This window comes from Patella vulgata, chromosome 3 (assembly GCF_932274485.2).
Source record: "Patella vulgata chromosome 3, xgPatVulg1.2, whole genome shotgun sequence".
In the NCBI taxonomy this organism is placed as follows: Eukaryota; Metazoa; Mollusca; class Gastropoda; family Patellidae; genus Patella; species Patella vulgata.
Genome location: NC_065881.2, coordinates 77,453,693 through 77,481,585, shown reverse-complemented (window position 1 = coordinate 77,481,585; position 27,893 = coordinate 77,453,693). Strand labels below are relative to the sequence as shown.

The following is a 27,893-nucleotide window of genomic DNA, read 5'->3' as shown; positions in this document are numbered from 1 at the left end:
GAGGACCCGGATAAAACCCACAAGGTTGGACAGGCAACCCTACTCCTTGTCACGTACAACCAGGGATTCGAAACCACGCCTGTTGACTCAATGACAGGCCTTATGATACAGCGCGCACGTGCTAACCATTCAGCTATCCAACCCCCCACTTTAATCTGGAGAAAAATACATGTACTAAAATATGATTAGTATTATATAGATAAAATATTACATTACCTCTGCAACAAGAATGTCACAATCTAGACCTCTGTTGGCTCCTTTTGGTTCACCTTTAACACCAACCTATAATAAAGTTTACAATAGTTTAATATCTAAATCTCTTTAGAAACTGGGCAAATTTAAACAGCCTGATTGTTCAATTTCCTGGCCCCGGTGGATAAGAGAGTAAAATGCTGGCTCGCTCCTAGTGTTGGCCAAGAAAGTTCTTCTCAGTATTTTCCGGTTTAGTTTTCCCATGTCAGTGGTGCAGAACTTGGGATGAAAAACTGAGGTCCTGTGTGCATGTTGGTGTGCACTTAATAGAACCCTTGACAGTGTGAATTCTGTAAAAATAGTAGGCTGCAGCATGTGCTCATCTTCAATAGTCCAGTCGGAGCAGAAAAGTAGGACGTTAAACTCCATTTCATTTCATTTGTTCCATTTCCCCAAAAGACTTTATGGGTGTGGTTGTCATCATCTGATTTCAGATTAAAATCTCTCCTATCAGATTACAAGTAAATCTGTCTATTATAAATAAATTTTATATGACTTTTATGCCATATACTTACCAGACAATGTTCTTTACCGTGGTTTAACCAATGACCTGTTCGACCTGTTCTAATTATACGCTGTAACTGATTGGTTTTAACCCAGATCAACTCATCTATACGTTTATACCTACATCAAATATACATAGAATTAACTATACATACATCAAATATACATAGAATTAACTCATGAACTATACGTTTATATCTACATCAAATATACATAGAATTAAGTATACCTACATCAAATATACATAGAGAATTAGCTATACATACATCCAATATACATAGAATTAACTCATCTATATGTATATAACTACATTACATCAAATATACATAGAATTACATCATCTATATGTTTATACCTACATTCAATATACATAGAATTACATCATCTAATACAAGTATCTATTATCTTATACAATTATCTATCAAAAAATTGTACCCAACACTTACAGGTAGCACAGCAGATAACTGTGAAGGTTGCAAAAATTTCAGTTCAGTTCATCAAAACTTTTAGAGACTCAACTTTCACAATATTTTTATTTGCAAGGGATTCAATTGGTTGGGAGTAAATCTCTTGGCCAATCACAGGACTGAATTCTTAAATAATTTTAATTCAAAGGACCAACAAAGATAACTTACCCCCATAATTCTAAACATTCTCTTCCTAACTCCATAGCTCTGAGAAGGAAAAAAAATATAATATATTGATTATTTCCCTTGTAAATGTTTTACAATGTTTAACATGTATATCATTTCTTATCAAAAACAAAATATTCTAATCTAGAACCTACACGTATTCATCAAAACAAAATTGTTCTAGGTTTCTGAACCTTTTTATCAAAACCCAGCCAGTTGTTCTAAAACTGAGCTAATTCGAAAACCCAGCCAATTGTTCTAAAACAAGCAATTGTTCTAAATTCTATGTATAGTTTCAGTACCTATTTATGACAAATAAAATATTCCTACCTTCCGGTCACCCATAGAAATATAAATCCCTCGTCTTGTAAACCTGGTACATTTAATCGTCTCATTTCATCATCACTCATCGTACCATATGGTAACTCCATATGAATATCCCAAGGTGGGTCAGCCATTACTACAGCACATTTACCTATTGTACTCATATCAAAGAAACGAAGATCTGATTGAATCCACTGTAAATAGAACAAATAATGGAATGAAAGAAATGAATGAAATGGCGTTTAATGGCACGTCAGCTCCATGGTAAATGTAAATTATGATAATCATTGACAGATCATCATTTTTATGAGAAACAATCACTGGTTTTATTTTATAATCACAACGTTTCGACATTGTACTCAATTTAGTTGGTAAAAAAATGAGTTTTCAATGTTGTTTTAAAACTAGTGAACTTTCCATTTTCCTGAATCTGGTAGCAAACGGTCCATTTCCCGAATGTGGTAGCAAATGGTCCATTTCCTGAATCTGATAGCAAATGTTTCCCATAGAGTTTGGTATATTTTGGAAGATACAGTAAATTTGAATCTGTAGATGATCTAAGCTTAGGTCTAGACTGTTTATAGACACATAAACAGTTCTTTCATGTACAAATACATCACAACAATGATGTAGATTTAAGGCCACCATACAAGGAGTAGGGTCGCCTGTCCAATCTCGTGGGTTTTCTCCGGGTCCTCTGATTTCCTCCCACTATAAAAGACCACTTTGCGCAAGCGAATTATTGAAATAAAATTGAACCATATGTTTGTCCCGAAATGACCTAGTTTGTGTCAAGTGGACATTAAACCCCATTTCTCTCTCTCTTTACCCACTGAGCCACTGTGGCTAATACTTAACACAGAAATCTTACATCCACTGTATAACAATTGTTTCTAGTAGTTTTTCTACATTCAGCAATGATATTCCTCAAAGTTCTACCTTAGTAACAGGTTTTGTTGGTGATAAAAAATCAAATTGGGTTTTATACATAAAAATAGAGAGTTATTATGAAAATAAGTGGTTGATATTTTACCTGAGGAGGGAACATATAAACATTACTACCAACTTCTGGTACTTTATATTTCACTATTTCTCTAACTGGTTCATCTTTTTTATCAGGATGATCTATCTCATAATGTACATACTGAAATTATATGTAAAACATTCATAATGTACATCATACTGAAATTATATATAAAACATTCATAATGTACATCATACTGAAATTATATATAATACATTCATAATGTACATCATACTGAAATTATATATGATACATTCATAATGTACATACTGAAATTATATATAAAACATTCAAAATGTACATACTGAAATTATATATAATACATTCATAATGTACATCATACTGAAATTATATATAATACAATCATAATGTACATCATACTGAAATTATATATAATACAATCATAATGTACATCATACTGAAATTATATATAAAACATTCAAAATGTACATACTGAAATTATATATAATACATTCATAATGTACATACTGAAATTATATATAATACATTCATAATGTACATACTGAAATTATATATAAAACATTCAAAATGTACACACTGAAATTATATATCATACATTCACAATGTACATATAATGTACACAACTGGATGGAAAGTCGGGCATAGCCCATTCATTGTTCCCCCTGTAAGTTTGTATAGGGTTAACTAGAAAAGTGGTTTATTAACCTTCTGTTCTACTGGGCTAATGAAGATGGGCATACGGCCTACTCTGGTTTCGAATTCCAACTGTCAAGGGTTCTTTTACATGCACACCAATGTGTACACAGGACCTCAGTTTTTCTTCCCATTCAACCAACTATACATTTCCATTGCCAGACCCTCTGTCCTACACTAATGACAAGGGGGAACCCCATCGGAAAATCCTGATGAACTTTCTTGGCCAATGCAGGGATCGAAAACGGGACCTTCAGGTTAACAAGCTAACATCTTACTGATTGAGCAACCGTGATTCCCAACTAGAAAAGGTATAATTCATCTGAGATGTTGTAGAAATATCATTGACCACTAGATATAAGAAGAGGGCAATATAATTCATAATTCTTACCTTACAGGTTTCCATGTGAAAACATGTATTAAGAAAAGAACAATCACCAAGAGATTCTAAAATAAAGAAAAACATTAAACCTGGGAGGTAGAATTAATATATTCAACATCAATTCTTCTGCCTTATGATTTATGTTAAAATAAAATTTCTCATGGGATTAGTTTCAAGATGGCAAAGTCTGCGAACAATTAAATGTGTGTTTTTAAATATTAAGTGGATATCAGTTTGATGACTAATTTTAGTTATATCTAAATACTGACTTATGTGTGGAACTAATATATCAAATATAGACAGACACTTTCTTTAATTTCCATCTGTTGAAAGCTCTTTTACATGTACAGCAATAGGTACATGTACGAACCCCAGGTTTTCATCTACTAAGCAGACTTTCCAGGTAAGCCCTGAAGGCTCCGCCTCTAATAACCAATGCAGAAATTTAAACCTAGGACAGTCTAGTTTTCACCACTCGACTACTACTACCTTCTCAGAAGATGGTGAATATAGCCTAGACAGGAGTTTTCTGCCTATACCACTTTCAAGGGATTTTTACTGACATGCTAATGTGAATATTGTTGGATAACAGTTTGTCATTCAAAATTGACCACCACACTTTCTCTGTCCTGCAGGTATTATCCCTGATGGACGGTAAAAAAATCCTCCCAAGGTTCAAACCCAGGACACTCATGTAATTGTTGCGGTCCTCCTGCACCTACTATTAACTATCGTAAACCCTCTTCACCCTAAGAAGTTAGTTCCTAAATGACCCAGTTTGTGTTGAGTGGACAATAAAACTCATTTCTCTCCCTCTCTTTCTTCAACCTATTACAGAAATCTTACCATCAGTGTGTTTATGTATAATTTTTCTAAAATGTAGTTTATTACACGGTTCTGTAGCATTGTTTATTTTTTTACATTCTTCTCTTGTTCCAAACTGACAAAATTCTTTCAACTGAGCACCTGAAATAAAGGTAGTCATAATAACAAAACATTCACCAATTATATTTGATAACTCTAAACGATACATTGTTAAAGATAGTGTCACCTATAAATCTTGGGATAAAATCTTATGATTGGCCCGATTTTAATCTGACTGAATCCAATTGCAACTTGTGAGATTATCTAACTTTAATATTTTAGCATGTACATTTTAGCATGGATTAAGCCATGAGAAATTCACATATCGTCTGATCGGCAGCTTTGAAGTAAATTTTTTATGGAACAAATATTCATTATATTCCAGGAAAATAAATCTATTCATAAACAAAAAAAAGACTTACCTCCCCTTGATTTAAATTTCTCCACCAAATATTGTTCCTGTAAAAAAATAAATTAATAAAACAATATTCATAATGTATCATAGGGCTAGTAATTCCTTCACTTGAAAATTCAATTTAAAAAAATCAAAGGCAAGTTGCCAGGCAACATACACCCACAGCAATTTATGATGTCCATATTTTATTTTATCAACCACATTTATATTTAATTATTGCCTACCTTAGCTGTTGGTTGACTCAATATCTGTAAAATTTCTTCATTAACTTTTTTATTTTCTTTCTCTTTTGCTGACTGAGTATTCAATAAACTCTAGAAAATAAAACAGTATAAAATATCATTTGTCTTAGCTCAATCTTGTCATTCATAACTCTCCAATCAGCCAGTGATAAGGCCAGACAAATTTGAATTTCTGTTCCTCGTGAACACCTATTAAAATTCTGCCTCCAATTTTTCAGGAAAAAAAAAACTAATTTAAAAACAAAAAGTACTTAGTTGCTCTTCTGAAAAGCCTTTAGTTCCAAATACATGTATTGAAGTTTTAAAATTTTGACAATTCATTGCACACAAGAATTGACCATGTTATTTATTGATCAAAACCCTGAAAAACTAAATATTACATTGGCTTAGCCTAATTGTCAATTTTCTACAGTACATTTTGACGAATATAAAATTTGTAAGTTGTAGAGTGAATTTGATTTGATAATTACCTCGATACTATCATCAGGTAACGCTGATTCATTCTTCTTCTGATGTTTAGACGAACCAATATCTTCTTCTTCTATATCATCATCACTACAATAATATATTGTTTTAATGCCATTTATTAAACATACATTATGCAAGAGCTAAATCTGCTTATTGCAGATCTTTCTTTAGGCCTGAAATGTTATCTATATTATTTATTAGACATTAATCAACTCTTAATGTCAACGCTAGCCTGTGATATTTACTGGATTAGGATCCTATTTGCTGCTCAACTTTTATTCATGATTTAATCATGAAGTAGATAATCGAGACTATGTTTTTTATTGTTGGGACTTTTATAGTAATGACAATCAAGGCTAGTCCGAAAATTCAATCGCTAAAATCTTGGTACAGAGTGGATCAATTTGACTGAAATCCGTGTGAAAGCCACAGATGATCGGTGAGTATGACGCTGGTTCACAGACCAAGAGGCCTCAGGTTGCTCGAGAAGCCGGGTTTCCTCCTGTCACTGGTGCTGGATGGAGGGTCTGGCACGAATAAGCATCCAGTCATTTGGATGAGATCAATACCACTGTCAGTATATGTGGTGCAGAACAATATTTCATTTAATTAGAGGGAATGAGGTAATTTCTTCTGGTGAATGAATGACATGGGGTTTATCATTCTACTTTTCTGAGGTAATAAATACATGTACAGGTAACTGCAGGTATTTTAGGACACATTATTTTATGATCTGAAAAAATACCTACTCATCCCTTTTCCTCTTTCTGGTCCCTCCAACATCACTATACAGTGCTGATAACTGAATAAAGAAATAGAATAAAAAATTAAATCTAGCAAACACAGTAAAATTGATCATATTTGGATAATGGTAAATGTTACTTTTTAGACAAAAGTATCGTGCTTATAAATCTGAATTAAAAAAATGACTGACTGGCAAAAGTTTGAAATAAACCTCTTTTAAGAGTACTACATCAACAAATCAATTATTTTATGTCAATCACAGATTGAAAACATTATTATTTAAAAAAACAAGAAAAGATAATTTTACCTTTGATAAATCAACAGAGGTGACAGTAAATGTTGTTTTATCAGAGCCACTTTTTAATATACTAGAATGAAAAAAATATAATGAAACTAAAAGACATTTACAACTCTAATAAAACAAGCCAACTTCGAGGCTGATGTCCACCGCCCCCCCCCCCCCCATCCAACCTTAATATTAAAAATAAATAAATGATACATAAAAATAAGTACATTTATCCCTCTGAAAGCATTAACCAATAACAATGTTTATCTATAATTAGCCCCAAGCAGAAAATGCTTATGTTACAACTTAATCAAGGTTTTTATGTCATACACTATATATGTACACCAAATGTAACCATTCTCGCTCAAGTAGGATCAAAGCTATTGTGTCCCAAATCATTGATCAATGTCCCAAAGCTTATCTCTGCTTAACCATAGCAGAAAATGTTAATCATCAAACTTATAGTCACAAAAGGCAGTCACATAATCAGCATTTACACCAAGTTTGGACATTCTACTTCAATTATTATTAGAAGCAGAGTTATTGTGTTCCAAAAAGCTTGGCGAACTGATGGATTGAAGGATGGACAGATAGTCCCCTGCTTTCTTCAAACGACAGGGTATAATAAATACATGTTCAAGTTTTATATTATAATTAGGCGTCTTCCATTTTTCTTCTATTAGAAATATCTAAGAAATTCATTCTTTTTGTAGGTTTACCTTATTAACTGTTGAGCAGAAAATTTTTCTAATAATTCTTTAACAATGAAATCACTAACATCTTGTCCTAACATTTTATTTAGAAGTCCAGTTATAACAGATGATTCAGCGGGAAGCTCCAGATTCATGTCACACAGCACATAAGGAAGTTTCTTTTCGATTTCTGGATGTATAATCTCCTTCTTTGTAAGAATGGCTGATTCATTAGATGCACTAACAGTGACATTATCAAATGATGCTTTGGAAGTCGGTGTATTAAGACCAGAATCTGGAAGACAATCAAAATGAGGATCATGTAATGCCCTTTCTATATATATAAATCAAGATGGGTTCATTTTTAAATACCGACACTCAAATCAGGAAACATTTGAACATACATGTAAATATTAATAATCATTATTAGAATGTAAGAATGCATTAGAACATACATGTAATTAAATTTCATTTCAGTCACTCAGTGGACAAAGAAATCTTTGAAACATACATATACAAAAGTGGACCACCCAAGACACGGTTTCTGTTGTTGTTGTTTTTTTTGTTTTTTTAAAAACGAATGTTTCTTACCAACAATCGATGTGGTGGAGGACGATGCTGAAGACGCAGTGGAAGTGCTGGATGGAGAAACTCCAAGTTCCTTGGCTAAACCCTCTCTTTCTTTCTTTCTTTGCTGTAATTTAGCACGTAAACTATTCTGTTTAGTTTTAACGGCTAGGATATCACTCCACGTATCAGACATGGTGCAAATAAAAGTAAATAAATAGGGTTTTTTTAGTACAAAACTATAATGCCCGACACAAAAATAAATCTTTACAGCAGGCTGCCATTTTACAGGGAGTAACTATTTTATGGATACAAAAGTGTAGGTTATAGCCATCTACTTTGAAGATCAGATAATTAATGTCTCTAACATATTTACATAATATATTCATATAAATATAAAATATTATTTCATATCTAATGATAATGGTCATTATTACAATTGACATAAATAAAACTTTTTTTTTAAATAATTACTCCAAAAGAATGAATAACTCTATATGACTTGATCTGGGTACAGACCACTTATGTAAATTTTTCCTCACTATCATGAAATATTAATTCTAGAGTTTAAGTTTAAGTTGTTGGTTACTTACATAAAATCTAAAGAAAGCTGTTTTTTTTTTGATATCTCATGATGAATATGAAAAACGTGTAGAATGGATTAGGCATAATTCACTGTATATACATTCATATTACATTAATATTTCAATTTTCCAACGAGCCACACACCCTTTAAGATGTAAGTGGGATTAATTAGGACGAACGCGAATATAAGATATTTTTTATCAGTCTGCATATAACATTTTCTTTTGACAAAAAAGAAATAGATTAAATTTGGTTCCTACATGTGAAAGATGTTGTCGAGAAGATGCGTGTAACTGCATGCATATTCGTGGACAATGTTAAACGTTTGATCTCGCAAATGAACGCATTGAAACATATCATAATATAGTTTTCAGCTCACCTCATAAACAGATGACTACCCCCTCCCCCAATTCCACACATCCTTACCTACCCCACCGTCGCTTCTGCTAGAATCAGCATGATTACAATGAAATTAATTTCTGATCTATTATTAGCCAGCAGGTTATTTCTTCTATGTGCTAGCTATCATCATGCATGTGTAACCATAGGGGAGCCACGGTGGCTCAGTGAGTAAGACATTGGCTCGCTTACCTGGAGGCCCCGTGTTCGATTCCTGCGTTGGCCGAGAACGTTCATCGGGATTTTCCCCATTGTCAGTGGTGCAGGGCAGAGGGCTTGGCACGGAACAACGTATAGTCGTTCGGATGCGACGAAAACCCGAGGTCCCGTGTACATATTGGCGTGCACGTAAAAGATTCCTTGGCAGTTTTAAATCGATATAAGAGTAGGCCGTAGTGCCGCTGTCCGGAAAAAAACTTCCCTCATAGTACACTGTATGGCGCATGCCCATCTTCATTTGCCCTACCGGAGCAGAACAGTTGGACGTTAAACCCCATCTCATTCTATTTCGTATTGCCATGGAGACGAACTTATAAGAGCTATAACAACTTGTTATCAACTTTTTGTAACGATCATGAGAATACAAATTCCATACAGAGCACTCTTATATCTTGTAAGATGACTGCAAACTTTATCCTTTTATCCAGTTTGGTATTATATATCCAAATTGTCGATCATCATGCGTTTTGCAGAGTATAGAAACTTGTTTCAGAGCACCTAGTGATAATTATGACGGGCACACCTGTGACAGAAATAGGATTCAAATATTTTATTTGGTTATTTTTGTTTTCGAAGGCAACTGTATGGAATCACGCAGGGAAATGGTAAACAATTTACGAAGTATTTTATATGCTCGCACAGAAATAGGCAGGGGCTCAGTGAAGGGGATGCAGTGACACTCTTTGCGTCATGGGTTTAGAGTTTTTGCGGCTCTTCTGGGCACAGTGTATGGCGTATGCCCGTCCTCATTAGCCAAGTCGGAGCAGAATAGTAGGACGTTAAACCTCATTTCATTTCATCTTTGAATCGGGTTAGTTCTCTGTCTCATAAAAAGATCAAGTAGTCCACACCAAATTTCACTCAGCCTATGTATGTATGACATCGCTTTCAAATGAATTAGGCAGTATAATTAACTTTTTATTCACATTATATATTTTTTATTTTAAAACAATCTATTATTTCAAATAAATGACCGAGTCTGAAATATGCTTGAAGCAAATGATATACAATCAATGTATATACAATCAACACGTAGGTATATACACGAGGAGATCTGTGAGTGGGGTTATTACATGTGACAGAAAAACTATAATATATCAAGGTAAAAATCTGACAGAGGGGTTCCCGATCTTTTTCCACTTGCTAACCCTTTGGGACAGTTTACAAATCTCAGAGAACCCCGCATCTGCATTAATTCTGTATATCCAGATAGTCCATGACATGGTTGTTAGGACTTAGCCACAAAAATCTTTGATAAACCCTGAGTCAGGTCATCTTAATCGGACTAAGTGATTGGTAACTTTTTTTCACGGGAAAAACTGCCCCCCTCCCTCAACAAACAAACACGGTTGCGCAACAAAATAATCTGTAGATTATAGGATAGGTCTGGTCTAAAATTAGGGTCAACAATCCTTATTGTGCAATAATGAAACTATAATCTAATAGCTTTGGATTTTGTCTGCATTGTTATAGTTTTAAAACCTTCCTGTATTGTCTAAGACATAACCACACGATAATTTTTAATAACCATAATAAAAAAAAACAACTATAAAAAATCATTTACAGGCATTGATTATCATTGATTACATACAAATTTGATCGATTATTTAAATACATTGTCTTTTTTAATAATAAAAATCACATTTCAATGATCATACGAAGGTTACGCTGCTTGTCTACAATTAGTGCAGCTTGATGACAGACACGTAACTGGTTGGCCGACATTTTAATTCCTAAATCAGCGATTTTAGTCGAAAACACTAACTATGCTGCGAGAATATTGAGAATGTTTATTTAGTCTTTGTTTGTATGACAGATGTAGAACGGATTAGAACCGCATTTCACAATAGTGAATACTAATTTTTAAATATGGCGGCCATTCAAATTAGATTGTTCTCTGTGCGCAGAATGGTGTATCTTTATATCCGGGCAATGAATGATCATCGTATAACACTTTCAATATGTCCATTTAGCTACGTGGTCCGGATCGCAATATCTTCGTCCACAATACACCATTGAATTAATTACAAACGATGCCAAAACACAAATTACTTTTCCGCAAACCAACATAAGACTTGTATTGTTATGTAGACTCTTTTAATTGTAACCGCTGAAATAGAAAAAAAACCACCACATATAAAATCTGCAATAAACCAGATTGATATGATTGGAATGGAGTTTAACGTCTCAGGTCATTTTGAGATGAACATACGATTTTTTTCCCTATGGGCACGTGTGCGAATTTTGCTCGAACAGTGACTTTCTGTCCGTCGTTGAATTCCAACCGTCAAGGGTTCTGTTACGTGCACATTAGTGTGCACACGGGTGGACCACGGTGTTCCGTCCCATCCGAACGACTATAGGAAACGTTTATTTTTTTAAAAATCCAAGGTTCTAGGCGGCCTTCATAGGGATTCGAACCCAGGCTAATATAGTCACGATACCGCTGTCTTTACCGCTAGACTCAATATTACAAAACCATGCTAACGCTATTTTGCAAATGGCCAGAGTTGTGGCATTGATCTCACTTACAAACATAAACAGGGAGGTTCGCCGAGATCACTGTCAGTTTCATAAATTACAATTTTGTATAAGCCACGGTGACTCGGTGTGTATGGCTCCCGGGTTCGTCTTTCGGTATTTTCCAGCCTGGATACCCTTGTCCGTGGTGCTGAACGGGGGCCTGGGAAGGAAACCGTTCTCCATTAGTACACGGCTTTGCTTATACCAGTTTTTATTTATTCAAATAGACACGCGGATGCAGAAAAGTAAGACGTTAAACCCCATTTCATTTTATAACGTTTCTGTACAAAAATGATAATAGAATACCACGAAAGCCTATTAATTTATTAATTGTCGCTTAAAGATACATGCCTCGTGTTTAGTGATTTCCAATGATTTTGACTTCTTTCCAAATAAAGACTGGATATTCCGCCATACCGGTATAATTAACGCTGGATTAATGGGATTTTTCTGACCTCCTATAATCAAAGAAAATATTAAAATAGCGGAAATATAAATTAATGCAAATGAAACAATACAAATCTCTGGCTTAGGTCATAAAATGGCGTATTATGATCCTTAAAGGAGTTGGACGTTCCATCAGTGGTGTAGGGGAAGGCGGAAGTTGCGAAAAAGAGTGGATGGAAATGCCGCTATCCTGAAAAGCTTTCCCTCATAGCACACAGCATGGCGTATGCCCGTCTTCATGAGTCAGTCTTCAATAACCTATGACTATACAGCACCAATATAATCGGGCCACAATGTTTACGTATTATATATGCGGGCGTCATACTGTGCCGAAATTTACACCAGATGGTTATATGAATATTGAATTTTGAATTTCGCGGAAAGATGACCCCGAACTTGGTCAACAGACAATCAACAGCCGAAACTGGTGCGATGCCTACAGAAGGACGCACGATGGCAACCGAACTACACACGAAGGTAATACGTAGATGTGATTTGTTTATAGTAGTTTATAATCAAAGGACACACGAAGGCCACACGATGGCTCTTAAGAGTCAGGAAGATCATGCTTTCGTGGGGGTTACAATGTCCCGAAATTGACGCCAGATGCCCTCACGAATGGCCCGATGTTTTTACGATCAGAGTCCTGTTTCACGAAATTTTAACTAAAGATAAAATCCAAATTTTAGTAGATACTTCAATTTTGATTGGCTAAGCACTACAATCAGTCTAATATTATCCAATCAAATTACCAAAATTTGGATTTTATCTTAATTAAAATTTCGTGAAACAGGCCCCAGAGCCGAATTTGAAGATTTACTTTATCTGGTGTCAATTTCGGGATCGTGTGATGTCCGCAATACACAGAGAAAAGGGTATCGCTGTCTACTAACCTGATACACAACTAACCATCAAAGCTACAGAAATACCAACTATAACTGCTATACTACTATACCACATATATGATACACGATATATCTCTAAACCAGTATATCTACAAATAAAATATACTTATTATCACCAGGTATAGTCTGATTCATAGCTTTACATACATTATCAGAAATCGTTTCTTATAAATGTACAGGATTTAAACGGTTCTTCCACCTCTATTTCTCTATCTCGCCTTGCTTTTACTGGCACGTCAGTCACTATTGGGGAGCTATTGACCCTTATCATTATTCAACGTAAAGGTCTTGGGTGTAATTACTGTAATAGCACGGATGCAAGGAAACTTTTTTACTCACTACCCCGTTCTACCGAATCACGCGAGGTAAATCGTACGCGGTAGTCAATGATGTACAGTAATAACAATACTGGCCTTACTACAGTTCCCTGTAGACTACCATGACAGGGGCGCTAGTCAAAAAAATAGGATTATCTTACAGTAAAATATGTTAAGGTTTCAGACTCTGCATTCGATATAATATTATACTCTTCAAAAAAAAGTAGGGGATATTGAAATGCAAATACCTATGCAGGTTGCGATATGATAAATAGCCATGGACATTTGACATGCTTTGAGAGTATGTTCACAGATGAAGAACGTATCGCCCCAACAGAACCACTGAGCTGCATACGCGACACACAATAGCGCCATACACGTGGGAGGGGTTCATTGTCAAATTTGACACTTCAAGGAAGGGTTGATGAAAACTGCCGCATGCTGGTTTTTTTTCTATCCATGTTTGCTTTCCTATCGGTTCTTGCATAAGATTTACTGTTTATCGTATCTTTGCTTTAGTTTGTTACGTTTAATTTGATCGGGAGACATGTTCGTCGACGTCAACGTCAACCGACACTACTGCAGAATTGGCCGTGGCACTGCAAGAGGAGTGGGTCAGATTGCCCCAAATCGTGATTGGACTGTTGATTAGGAGCATGCCAAGATGAATGGCTGAATGTCTGAGGATTGGTGGAGCAATTACTCATTATTAAGACAAAAATCAAAACCGTCCATTTTCACTCTTTGCGAGTGAAATGGGGCCGTCAGATAAGCCGCCCATATGAACTGTTTATGTTCATGTGTAGGTAATTGACCTGTTATTAACATACACTGGTTACCTCTAATAAAAACAGCAGTGCATTTCCGCAGTTTTGTATTGTTTCTGAATATCCCCTACTTTTTTTGAAGAGTATATAATAAGAGCTAAATTTGTACTAAGATTTTAGCATCCAGTCAATGATAAGGCAGTATTCTTAGAATATATTAGCGCGACTCTCTTGGAATAAGGCCTCTGTCTAGTACCGAGTGACAATGGCGTCATCTTGTATTATTTGTTTGGTCCCCAATTAAGTCAGGTAAATGCGTTATTTATAACTAATATGTACCTGTATCTAGAAACATAAGCTGCCGTCGACGCCTCCAGCGCACCTGTTGAATATGACGTCATATTATTGTCTACGTCATACATAATAGTTGACGTCACAAATGGTTCTACAGATTGTGTGATGTTATTAATTACAGTTTGTGTTATAGGGCATTCACTAGTTTTAAGAGAAAGAATGGGTAATGGCGGACGGCTGATAATGGTTCCAATTCCTAACCAAAAACTAAATACTAAACTTGAGATTAAGCCAACGCCTACTCCCTGAAAAATACAAAGGGTCTTATTATATCATCATAGGAATACACAAGTACAACATAAATTGAGGTAAGTGTTATCAGGTGTTCCAGAAAGAGATGGAGGGGAGACAGAATGACTGAAAGAAGTAGGGATTAACGTCCCACTTTCTGCACTAAGCGGATTAATGAAGATGGACACACGACATGCAGTGTGATAGGAGAGACATTTTGCCCGGACAGCGGTTTTTCCACCTGTTATTCATCGAATTCTAACTGTCGAGGCTTCTTTTGTTTGCATCCACCCGTCCTGCTGCAGCACTGACAAATCGGGGCAACAGAATTTCGAAGAATAGGCAGGGACGGGCAGGTACCGGGAGCAGAGGGCCTACCCAAGAAACTTATCAAAAATTTTCGGCGAAATCAATCAACATCAATAATTACATCTTAGCATCGATCAGAAAAGGGGAAACTAATGATTTGCATAAGGCCAAAATTAAAAATACCAGTGTTTACGGTTATCGGACCGACCATATATTTTTTAGCCGAAATCGACGACCCTGAACTATTTTTCTCATTTCACAGGCCCTCTACAGAACGTCCTTGGAGGGATTTTATGTGGACAAATTCGAACACTGACATTTCGGTATCATTTTCAAGAACTTTACTCAGTAATTAGGTTAGAAATACATGGAAATAGATAATGCAGACTCCATAAAAATAAAAAGATTTTCCTTTACTTACCCATGAATTAACTGTAGGAAAGAACATTGCTAATATAAACAATGCTAATAAAGGTCCTCCAGTCATTCCGAAGGAGCTAAGTGTTATATGTAAAATAGTTCTTCCCATAAGACTGGATAAAAACGCTAGACCTATGGTCAAAGCACCAAAGAACAAAGCTTAAAAGAAACAAGAAATACAAATGTAGCATTTCATATATTTAATGAGATCGCCTTTACAGCCCATGACATTTTTGTGATCTACCTTATACTACCAGGGGAAAGCCTTCTGCCCTAACAATAACCGCACCCAGAACAACTATGCATCATAGCTATTACCCAAATTGTGTTCATTCTATCCTATTACCAAAGCAAATCGTTTTATCCATACCACTGTCAGAGTTGTGTCATCTTTTCTTTAACGTTGCCAGGACTAGGTCGTTTTGTGTATATCTGTCATAACTGTGTCGTGTCATCATTAGCATAGCCAAAGGTGTGTCGATTCATCCATATCATTACCACAGCTTCGTCCGTTCGTCCATAGCATTGTCAGAACGAACTGTGCCATTTCATCCTTAGCATCGTCAAAACTGTGTCTTTTTATCCGGATAATTGCCAGAGCTGTGTCATTTTATCCATAACATTATCTGAACTGTGTCGTTTTATCCTTATTATTACCAGAACCATGTCGTTTTATCCTAACCATTAACATTTAAACCACATTAACAGACTCCTATGCAAAGAAACAATATATGGCTGGAAAGATCAAGTGGCAATTGGACTCTTAAAGACTTACCCAAACCTTTAGATACAAAACTAGCTAAGCCATCTGCCATCTGGTTTCCTTTCTTCATCTTATATATTGGTTTTACTACATCCTCTAGATATACTAGAGCTAGGGCATTCACGCCTGACGATACAGTACTGTAATATATAATATACATTTACCCCAGATGATACACTACTGTAATATAATCTGTATACAATCCAATTGGACAAGCATGGTGTGATATAACAATAACAGGATATAACTTAAGTCTATAGCTTACCCAGGCCTATAACTTAAGTCTATAGCTTACCCAGGCCTATTATACACCTGTGCTGATTTTAAAACCGAGTTTACAAAATTACATAGATATCAATGTCCTTATAATTTAAACCATAAACCGAGAGTTAACTCTCCAGCTTCCACCCGAAAAGAGTGAATTTCGAATAGTTTCTTTATTCCCTGCCAACTTGTACAACTATACCACTAAGATGTCTGATTCATTGCCTTTACAAACTTTTAAAATTCTTGGTCCTGAGGGTTCTTCCTTATGGCTCAACGAAACATTTCACGGTAGAAAATGTGCGAAAGGAACATTTCGGATAGGGGCCTTACTTATGACCCAATGAATAATCCCTATAAGAGAGAGAGGGAGAGAGAGAGAGAGATGGGGTTTAACGTCCACTCGACACAAACTAGGTCATTTCGGGACTAACATATGATTCAATTTTATTTCAATAATTCGCTTGCGCGTAGGGGTCTTTAGCAGTGGGAGGAAACCAGAGGACCCGGAGAAAACCCACGAGGTTGGACAGGCGACCCTACTCCTTGTCACGTACAACTGGGTAATCGAAACCACGCCAGTTGACTCAATGACAGACCTTATGATACAGCGCGCACGCGCTAACCATTCGGCCATCCACACCCCTAATCCCTATGAATTTGACAAAAATCCGTAAAGAGCTATGTAGACTAGTAGGGACGTCGAGACGCCGGGTCACCGAACGCAGGTTAGGAAAATATGCGACCACATTAAATGAAAATGGCTTACCTTAGAGCAGCACTAAAAACACAAGCCACAAACAGTCCAGCTAGACCTGGTAGAACACCTAAGGTTTCTAAAACCATGAATGGTACTAGCTGAAAAATATCAATAGTGTATCTTACAATGTTAGCATGTACTTTTTGTATTAATACCCGTTAGTTTGAAATAACTCTTTCCGTGTTTACCGACTTGATAGCATCAACATCAGTAAATATTACAGTCCAAGAGACTAGAGGCACCTCGGAGAAACCACTTACTCATCGTAACAGATCCGAACTATCATACTGGCGCCAAACTAATAGAAATCAGGAAGGTGAATGCTGACATTCACTTAGAATTTGAGCTTAGATTTGGACTCACAGAGGCAACATTAGGATTTCGAAGCTTGGGGTGGGTGTGGGGTTGGTTCTCTACCTTTTCAACAAATAAATTACATTTATGTCTTTAACTCACTGAAAACAGTTCCAATTTCGTTGAAAGGTCCCGACAACCCCACTACGTGTACTTAGATAACGCTTGCCAGCTTCGCTCGGAAATGACCGTCCACGTGCCCCCGCGGTTTTAGAGAAAGCTACCACCACCCCTTCCAAATTCCTAGAACGACTCCGACACCCCCACCACGACTCTTGTCGTGAACGTAGCTAACGCTTGCCAGCTTCGCTCAAGAATTACCGTTCCTCCACCCTATCACCCACCTGATCTAACTGTGTAATTTTACCACTATATAATGGATCACAATCTTTATATTTAGCATAGGCCACCAAACCTAATAATGTTAGTATGGTAGTGGTGATGATATTCCCTGGTAGATTAAAATAAATTGTCCTGAAAAAAAAAAGAATAAAACATTATTAAAGTGTGTCAATAGGTGTTTAAGGAATGTGTGTTCTGAGTCATTGGCCGAAGTTAAATAAATGAGGTTTTCTTTTGGAGGGGGGGGGGGGTCATAGCAATTATTTAATATGAGCAACCAGCCACGCTTGATTGGCAGCTAAAATTGAACAATTACGCATAAAATTCCTTGGATTCTTATTAATTCCATCACGGATGCTTATAGGTTCCATCATGGATTGTTATGGGTTCCATCATGGATTGTCATGGTTGCATCATGGATTGTCATGGTTGCATCATGGATTGTTACTAGTCCCATCTTGGATTGTTACTAGTCCCATCTTGGATTGTTACTAGTCCCATCTTGGATTATTACTTGTTCCAGCTTGGATTGTTACTAGTTCCAGCTAGGATTGTTACTAGTCCCATCTTGGATTGTTACTTGCAATTGTTCCATCCTTGATTGTCATGGGTTCCATCATGGATTGTTACTAGTCTTATCATGGATTGTTAATTACTAATTCCATCATCGATGGGCACCATCCTGGTTCCGTCAGTTCATCGTATGCACCCCTTTATTGGAAGGACCGAAAACATTCTATATCTACACTATCCAAAACGTAAAAACTATCTATGCAATTTTGTTAGAGACATTAATGGGTTTGAACCCCTCTTCAGATACGCCTATGACTAGTTTAAAACTTACGCTTGTGCAGTTCTCTGATTTTTCACGCATAAATATCTTTGTACCATGGCTTGATTGACAGCATAAACACTGAGTGTTGTAACTGCTCCACCAATGATTAAACTCCATACAGTATGACGATGTCTTGGATCCGGATCAAAACTACAAGATTTGTGAAATAAATTTTTATGATGATCATGAAATAATTTTCATTCATTAGAAAATGTCAATTTTCGGAAAGCCAATCGCGTATACTAATGGAGACAAGGTGGAATAGCATGCTTCCAAATGAAATGATATGGAATGGGATTTACTGTCCTATTTGTTTGCCACAACATGGCTAATGGAAACGTACATCCACCTAGTCTTCGTTGAATTCCAACTGTTAGAGGGTCTTTTAAGTGCACGCCAAGGAATATACGGGATCTCGATCCATCGTTCCACCGAACAAACTAGTCGCTGTTCCGTTCCGGCACCACCTTATTAAACACCTAACAATGGAAAATCAGCAGGAGCTTTAAAGGCCAAAAAACAGAACCTCCTTGTTATATATACACCGAGGAGCCACGGTTGCTCAGTGAGTAAGACGTTGGCTCTCTAACCTGGAGGTCCCATGTTCCATCCCGGTGTAGAGATGTGAAGTTCAAAATACCGAAGCCGAAGATTAATATCTATTAAGATACAGGGGCTTGTTTCACGAAATTTTAACTAAGATAAGATCCAAATTTTAGTAATTTGATTGGATAATATTAGATTGAGTTTAGTGCTTAGCCAATCAAAATTGAAGTCTTTACTAAAATTGGATTTTATCTTTAGTTAAGATATCGAGAAACATGTCCCATGTTATTATTTTACTATTTTAATTTTCTAATCCATCTGATAATATTACCTGAACATATTGAGGCGCCCACCTTCCCGCGCCTTTTCCCACACTGTTCCAAGTCCTCCTACATCCATGGTACCCTTGATAACCAAGGCTAATAAACCTGATATAACAACCAATACTTGGAAGAAATCTGTCCATATAACGGCCCGTAATCCACCCTGAAAATACGAAATGATATGAAATGAAATGGGGTTTAACGGGCTAATGAATTTGGTCGTACGCCATACAGTGTGCTATGGGGAAATTTTACAAGGTCAATGGTTCTTGCACCTGAAAACCAACGCGGAAACGGGTGGACCTCATGCGAACGACTACACGCCTATCCTTGCCAAACCCTTTGCACTTGAAACCGGACTTGAATAAACCTGATAATTGTCATTTGTATGGTTGTGTGTGTAATGAGGGAGGGGGGGGAGTTTGGCCCGAGTAGTGGTGTAAACGCCACACACCCCCACCTCCCACTGTTCCGATCTCCAATTATCCAGGTTTCTGTTACATGCACGTCAATGTGCACGTAGTGACAAGTTCCGTCTAAGAGCCTCAACCCAAAAATCCTTCTCGGTCCACGCGGGAATTTGAAACAAGTCGACTACAAAATCCGACAACAAAGTCAACATTAAGTAATTAAATGTGATATAAGAACTTACAATAGAGGTATATATGGTACAGGCAGCGCCAACTGCTAATACAGATACCCATAAAGATAGACCACTTACTGAAAATAAAGATGAACATTTTTAGTTGCAATACTGATCAACATTAAAGGGGCTAAATCTCTATTCTTTGGCACCTAGAAATGGACACAAATGGCTCGCGACGCATATACTAATGTAATATGAATGTATATAAACTGATTTACATTCAATTGTTTCCTTTTTTTTACGGTAATTTCTAGTCAGTTTTGTTCGTCTAAATACGCGAAGAGTCTGAATTGAATGGCAGTCTTTGGCGTCTGGTTATTTCAGTCTACACCGGTAGTATTCTCCTATATGGGGTATGTTTACCGAATCGCTTCATACAACTGGCACTCGAAAGCATTCTGGTACACGATTGGATATCAGAAGCCAAACTTTTCGCGGTAAGATAACAACATCAATGTTGATTTAAATTAACCAATATGTCGTGTTTGCAATGTCGAAGACTGTGGATGATATCGAGTTAAAGACTTGGCTCCTTTAATACTAGAGATAAGGAGGAATTATTAGAAAGAAATGTGCACAATGAAGAAGTTATCAGTGGTTCTCGGGGTATATTCCCTGTAGTTTGTTCATCTTTACATGTTCACGTCATCTCCACGTTGTTCTTTTCCTATTTCGATTAAAATTTAACGCGTGGTACTAATGATACTAGATTTTATTATCCCGCGCCTAACGAAGTTAAAGATACATTATGGGAGATTAAATAAAGAGCTGGCAGTTCCCACTATAATAGTTAAATACTAGATAATGTAAAGGCAATTTGCTAAAAATTGCAGTCAAGTTGATCCACTCTGAACCGAGATTTTAGCGATTGAATTTTAGGCCTAGCTTCGATCATCATTACTAAAGTCGGTACGATAAAAAAAAACCACAGTCTCGATTATCCATTTCATGATTAAATTATTGATGGAAGTCGGACAGCAAATCGGAATCCAATCCAATAAACATCGCAGGCTAGCGATGCCATCGAGAGTTGATTATGGTCTGGATAAGTTAATTAATGTCTAATTAATAATTTAGATAACATTTCAGGCCTAAAGAAAGACCTGCAATAGACAGATTTAGCTCTTGCATAATGTATGTTTAAGCTTTGTTTCGGGAGAATAGGTCATTAACCGCTCAAGCGATCTCTGTGCTCACATCAACCTTACACTAGTCGTACCGTTCGCTAATTAGAAATTTCTCATATTTACTAATTTTGTGTTTCCATGACAACATATTTGACTTTGTTTTGGATATATTAATGAGTCGGCTTTTTTAATATTGTTAATTCACTGGGCAGTCGATGTTTCTTCACAAGATGTCGATCAAATCACCTCACCGATGATGTAGCCCACACCAGTTCATTTACCTTCATTTCTTTATTTTGGCAACAAAAATAAACTCCATTATTGTGAAAATGGTGCTCATTACTGTAGAAAAATAAACAGGGGTCAGATCACGGTGTAGAAATGTCAAATAACGTCTTGTTTAACCTAATATCAACAAATTCGTATCACTCCGCCACACACATATAATTCCACTTATTCACAAGAGCCTTCGAGCAATCGTACCAGCCTGATTGGAAGATTTAGGTAAATAATCGTATTACTGGAGTAGAAGAAACTCTCATTATATAATTTTAAAGCAAATAAACTTATAAGTATTAACATTTAACGCATATATTATGTATACCCCATATTGTTTACTAAGACGTAATCACTTTGTAAAAACTGGGATTTAAAGTTTAAAAATAATGTTCACCCAAATTTCACGATGAGTTCATAGCATTGGGTCTCTTTTGGTTGGGTGGCCGAATGGTTTAACGCGTGTGTTTTAAATCTTTGAATCATAAGGTCTGTCATTCTCTGCTTGTACGGGACAGGGAGTCACTCGGGAAACCTCGGCGGATTCCGGTACCACATCTAGCTGTAGGGTACTGGAGTCTGTTGAGGTTTGGCCATGTGACAAGGAGTGTGTTCGCCTGTCCAACCTCGAGAGATCTTTTTGTGTGCACTCGAACAACTAGCAACTAGATCATTTTCCTCGCGAGTCCCCCAGTCGCACCATGGACAATAAGCACACGGATGAATGGTTTAACGCGTGTGCTTTAAATCATAAGGTCTGTCATTTCCCTCTTGTATGTGACAAGGAGTAGGGTCGCCTCTCGGGGATCTTTTTACGTGCACTAAAACAACTAGGCCACATGAGCACATGGCTGAACAACGGAAATAAAATGGGGTTTTACGTCCTACTGTTCTGCTCCTATACTGGGCTAATGAAGACGGGCATACGCCATACAATGTGTTATGAGGCACTACGGCCTACTCTTATATCGAATTCCAATGGTCACGGGATCTTTTACGTGCACGCCAATGTGTAGACAGCTGTCCTTGGCTGAACAACGGGTTTCGCACCGGGATTAAAAACTTGCGAGTTTCTTCTCGTCGACGATGAGTATACCAAGTAGTTAATGGACATTAAGTTATCTACAGGATAATAATATACAGCCGTGTATTTATTGTTCTAGGAAATATCTGGCCCAAAGCAATGTAACCAATCTCTTGTTTTTACCAAGTGCTTTGTGATTGATACTCACTGAGATCTTCAACAATGAAGTGAATGGAATTTCTTCCTGCACCTGAGGGAAATTATTGTATTTATCTGGAGATAGTAACAATATGTTTGTTAATATCGAAATGAAATGATGTTTAACGTCCTACGCCATGGGGGAAATTCCAACTGTCAAGGTTCTTTTACGTGCATGCCAATCTGTACACGGGACTTCAGTTTTTCTTCCCATTCGAACGACTAGATAGCTGTCCTTGTCAGGCTTGTCCCAATGGCAACGGAAAATCGAACCGGAAACTTCAGAGGAAAATTCTCGGCGAAAACGGGAGCGAGCCCGAGACCTCCAGACCAGCAAGCCTGTGTCTTACTTACTGAGCCACCGCGGTTCCCGTTGCTAATATCTACTTCAGTAATATTCTTTTAGCAATGATTTTTATGATTATTAAAATAGTTGAAAATCACAGTTAAAAGAAAATTTGGAATTATTGCCAAAGTCTTATCCAATTCTCGGCGAAAACGGGAGCGAGCCCGAGACCTCCAGACCAGCAAGCCTGTGTCTTACTTACTGAGCCACCGCGGTTCCCGTTGCTAATATCTACTTCAGTAATATTCTTTTAGCAATGATTTTTATGATTATTAAAATAGTTGAAAATCACAGTTAAAAGAAAATTTGGAATTATTGCCAAAGTCTTATCCAATTCTCGGCGAAAACGGGAGCGAGCCCGAGACCTCCAGACCAGCAAGCCTGTGTCTTACTTACTGAGCCACCGCGGTTCCCGTTGCTAATATCTACTTCAGTAATATTCTTTTAGCAATGATTTTTATGATTATTAAAATAGTTGAAAATCACAGTTAAAAGAAAATTTGGAATTATTGCCAAAGTCTTATCCAAACCACATGTGAAAGTGGGATACTCGGGTATAATTAACTAACACGCATGTACATGTAACTTGGAGTTTCCAAACATCAATCCAAAAAGAAGAAATTACTGCTAAAGTTTGTTTCTCGCCTTCTACTAATGTGCAGATAGAGTGTATAATCATGTTTATATTTATTCATTAACGATTACATATTTTAAGACCTCCCAAACGTCATTGAAAATTAAAGGGACATTATGCGAGAACAAAATATTTGCCATTGTTATTGACATGATAAGCCCTTAATCAACTCTCAACGTCATCCGATGGCTTAAATAATGAGTGGATTAGACAATGTCCGCTATATCTGCGTTAAACGTTGATATGGCCGACAAAGCCGACATTTCCAGACAATGCATGATGTCACTGACTATTTGAACTATTATAGCAAGAACGGCCAGATCTTTATCTAAATTTCACACAAATCCTCTTTAACGAAAAAAAGAAGAGTACTGGAGTTTTTACCAGTGCTTGTAAAGTTATTTTTTTATTTTTTTTTTTTTTGTTGTTTTGTTTTTTTTTTCGCGGCAGATTATTTGATGAATTTCGTTGTTATCAAAAAACGATGCTTGCTCATTTTAGAACATCTAATACCATTTCTCATAGATTTGGGAAAATGACATAATCTCGATTTGGGAAGGTGACCTAACCCTGTTTTGGGAAGATGACATAGCCCTGATTTGGGAAGATGGCATTGCCCTGAATTGTTCTTTGGAATATATTTTGTAAATATGCTGACAGTATAGACTGAATGATGATTTTTTTAATTTCGGATATTATGGAAAATCTTTAGTTAGAGGTTTAGCTCCTTTAATTTTTAAATTTAAAAAATCAAAAAGTCATCGAACAGTCACTTTACCGTAGTATCATCGTACATTGTAGTTGTACTTAGTATTTAACGTCTTATTTTCATTTTAATGATCTTAGCGCACGCGCAGGGGCCTTTGCTGAGGGAGTACCCGGAGTAAACCCACGAGGTTGCGAAGGCGCTCCTATCTTCAAGCCACATACGCTCACACCAGGGATCGAAACCACAACCGGCAGCTAGAGGTCGAAGCGTGACACTCTAGACCACTAGGCCACCCCAACCCCTCTTCATCGTAGGTAATATCATGGACCTTATATATATACTATTCAAAAAAAGTAGGGGATATTTGATTTTTAAGTGTTATTAAAGTCACCTAATGAAACTGACGAAGAAACAAATGACAAAATGAAATGAAGTTCACATTCATCGATTTATTCCAAATGATCGTTAGACTAAGTAAGGCACAGACTGACCATTATAAGGGTAAAATGATACCCGGGGTCAAACAGCAAAGTTACCACAGCATCACAACCAAGTCAGTAACGGGTAAATCCTCCTCTGTTTGCCAAACAAGCATTGATCCGACGTGGCATACTCCTAATGAGACGTCTAAGGTCATTTTGGTCCAGATTGTCCCATTCCTGTTGCAACGCAGCAGCAAGTTCTTGGATATTGGCAGGACGTTGTTGACGTTGACGTATCATCTGTCCAAGCATGTCCCAGACATGCTCGATGGGGGAGAGGTCGGGACTCAGTGCTGGCCAAGGTAATGTGGTGATGTTCTGTTGTTGGAGGTAACCTGTAACGATCCTGGCCCTGTGACATCTTGCGTTGTCATTCTGGAAGATGAAACGGCGGCCATGACGTCGTGCGAACGGCACAACATGGACTGCCAAGATGTTGTCCCGGTAGTACTGGCCTGTAACACGCCCTGCAACAACATGTAAAGCCGTTCTTCCAGCAACAGTGATGCCTCCCCACACCATAACAGAACCACCCCCAAATCGATCATGTCTGATGACGTTAACGTCTTGGAAGCGCTCGTTTCGACGACGCCACACCCTCCTACGTCTGTCCAAAAAATCAACAGTGAACCTTGACTCATCTGAAAACATCACATTGCTCCAGCGTCGATTATCCCAGTGTTGACGATCCCTACACCAACGACGTCTTGCCTGAATGTGATGATCTCTCAAACAAGGGATCACGCGAGGACGCCGGGCGCGAAGGTGACCCCTATGCAGTCGATTCCGAATCGTCTGGCCACTCACTCTCACACCAGTGTCTGTTTGAAGACGAGCGCTGATCTGATTTGCTGTGATGACACGATTTCTCAAGGCCAAGGTACGGATAAATCGATCCTGGGCTTGAGTTGTCGCCCTTGGTCGACCTGAGCGTGGTCTGTCCTGTACAGATTGTGTATCACGGTATCTGGACCATAGCCTGCTTATGACAGACTGAGAAACATTCATCGTCCGCGCCACAACCGCCTGTGTTGTGCCGATCTGTAGCATGCCAAGGGCACGTAACCTTTCATTTTGGGTAAGCCGACGCATATCAAAATTTGTTTTCTGGTCACTAAAACAATTAAACTGATGTTTCCACCCTGGAATTCAATGCCACAATGACTGTAACATTCAAAGTCAGAGTCGTGCAAATCTTGGGTTGGACCCCCATGATGATCCCAAGCATCACCTGCATTCCATGCGGTAGCTATTGGTGCGTTTGGGCGTCACATGTAACTGGAAATGTTTCTTCTGTTAGGTTCTATAGTGACTTTTTTCGTAGTCATTTGCATATTTTAGTATTATGCCCCCAAAATCAAATATCCCCTACTTTTTTTGAATAGTATATATATAATTTATAAGGTCCATGGTAATATTAAGGGTATTTGCAGCAGTTTCCCCACACATACTTACCATGACTAAAAGCGAGGGCTGGGGCATAAAACACTACAGCCATATAAAACACCTAAAATATACAAATAACATTTTTCATAACGTCACAATTAACACAGTTTTAATGTATATAATATTATAATTATCAAAAAACTTAAGATTAAAAAAAAAATAAAAAAAAAAAACCCCAAAAAAACCCATCACAATTAACTCAGCTTTAACGTAGAAAATATTAAAATTGTAGAAAAACTTAAAAATTAAAAAAAAACAAAACATCACAATTAAACCAGTTTTAACATAGCAAATAATAAAAGTGTCAAAAAAATATAATAAATAATTTTAATTGTTTTTCTAAATAATTTATCTACTTACCATCTGAATGGTGAAGACAAAACAACCCAAAAGTCGTATAACTCTATTAAATCTTAGTTCTAAATACTGAAAATATAAAACACACAAAAGTCTTATTACAAATCTTAGGTCTAAATACTGAAAATATAAAACACCGAAAATCTTAGTTCTAAATACTGAAAATAAACACAGAAAAGCATATAATAAACATAGGATTTCCTTAATACTGGAGGCAGTATTAGGTTTTGGTCACGTTTATACTTTAGTTATAATAAATCATACATCTACATAATTTTAAGGCATTTGTCATAAGGTTGAATCATAAGGTCTGTCATTGAGTGCAGAACGGAGGGCCTGACAAGGACAGCTGTCTAGTCCTTCGGATGAGACGAAAAACCGAGGTCCCGTGTATACATTGGAATGCACGTAAAAGATCCCTTGGCAGTTGGAATTCGATATAAGAGTAGGCGATAGTGGCGCTGCCCGGGCAAAATTTCCCTCACAGCACACTGTATGGCGTATGCCCGTCTTCATTTCATTTCTGTCATTGAGTCAACTGGCCTGGTTTCGATTCACCGGTTGTAAGTGAAAATAAGTGGGGTCGCCTGTTCAACCTCGTGGGTTTTCTCCGAGTCCTCCGATTTCCTCCCACTGCTAAAGATTCTTACGCGCAAGCGAATTATTGAAATAAAAATGAACCATGTGTTAGTCCCGAAATGACCTAGTTTGTGTCGAGTGGACGTTACCACCCCCTCTCTCTCTCTCTCTCTCTCTCTCTCTCTCTCTCATCGGTAGGATTAAACCCGTGACCTCCCGTTATATTGAGCCAGTGCCATGGTCACTGGGACACTGTGGCACAACGGCAGTGTAAACATTTAAGGAAATTCAGTGTCGGCTTGAGCTAGCCATTGTCAGACAGACAATCTGGCAAA

At 37.1% G+C, this 27,893-nt stretch overlaps 2 protein-coding genes across 2 annotated transcripts in view; both read right to left on the bottom strand.

Annotated features, from left to right (window-relative positions):
* Positions 1-150: 150 nt before the first annotated feature.
* On the bottom strand, positions 151-8,351 carry LOC126816861 (N6-adenosine-methyltransferase subunit METTL3). Its single transcript, XM_056099328.1, has 11 exons — positions 8,096-8,351; positions 7,532-7,799; positions 6,834-6,894; positions 6,532-6,584; positions 5,785-5,869; positions 5,297-5,386; positions 5,080-5,116; positions 4,640-4,759; positions 3,803-3,858; positions 3,244-3,259; positions 151-155 (listed from the first exon to the last, which is right to left on the bottom strand). The coding sequence occupies exons 1-11, from the start codon at positions 8,265-8,267 to the stop codon at positions 151-153; spliced, it is 963 nt and encodes a 320-aa protein (XP_055955303.1). The 5' UTR covers positions 8,268-8,351.
* A 2,479-nt stretch (positions 8,352-10,830) lies between these two features.
* Positions 10,831-27,893, bottom strand: part of LOC126816860 (sodium-coupled monocarboxylate transporter 1) — a 32,921-nt gene continuing 15,858 nt past the window's right edge. Inside the window, exons 2-14 of the mRNA XM_050543646.1 lie at positions 26,983-27,048; positions 26,632-26,683; positions 20,387-20,454; positions 19,743-19,897; positions 18,875-19,015; positions 18,033-18,162; positions 17,344-17,432; positions 16,323-16,450; positions 15,549-15,706; positions 14,573-14,832; positions 13,138-13,238; positions 12,149-12,255; positions 10,831-11,384 (exon numbers count right to left, since the gene is read on the bottom strand). Coding sequence (XP_050399603.1) covers positions 11,358-11,384; positions 12,149-12,255; positions 13,138-13,238; positions 14,573-14,832; positions 15,549-15,706; positions 16,323-16,450; positions 17,344-17,432; positions 18,033-18,162; positions 18,875-19,015; positions 19,743-19,897; positions 20,387-20,454; positions 26,632-26,683; positions 26,983-27,048 — 1,482 coding nt within the window. The 3' untranslated portion in view covers positions 10,831-11,357. The remainder of the gene's footprint in view (positions 11,385-12,148; positions 12,256-13,137; positions 13,239-14,572; positions 14,833-15,548; positions 15,707-16,322; positions 16,451-17,343; positions 17,433-18,032; positions 18,163-18,874; positions 19,016-19,742; positions 19,898-20,386; positions 20,455-26,631; positions 26,684-26,982; positions 27,049-27,893) is intronic.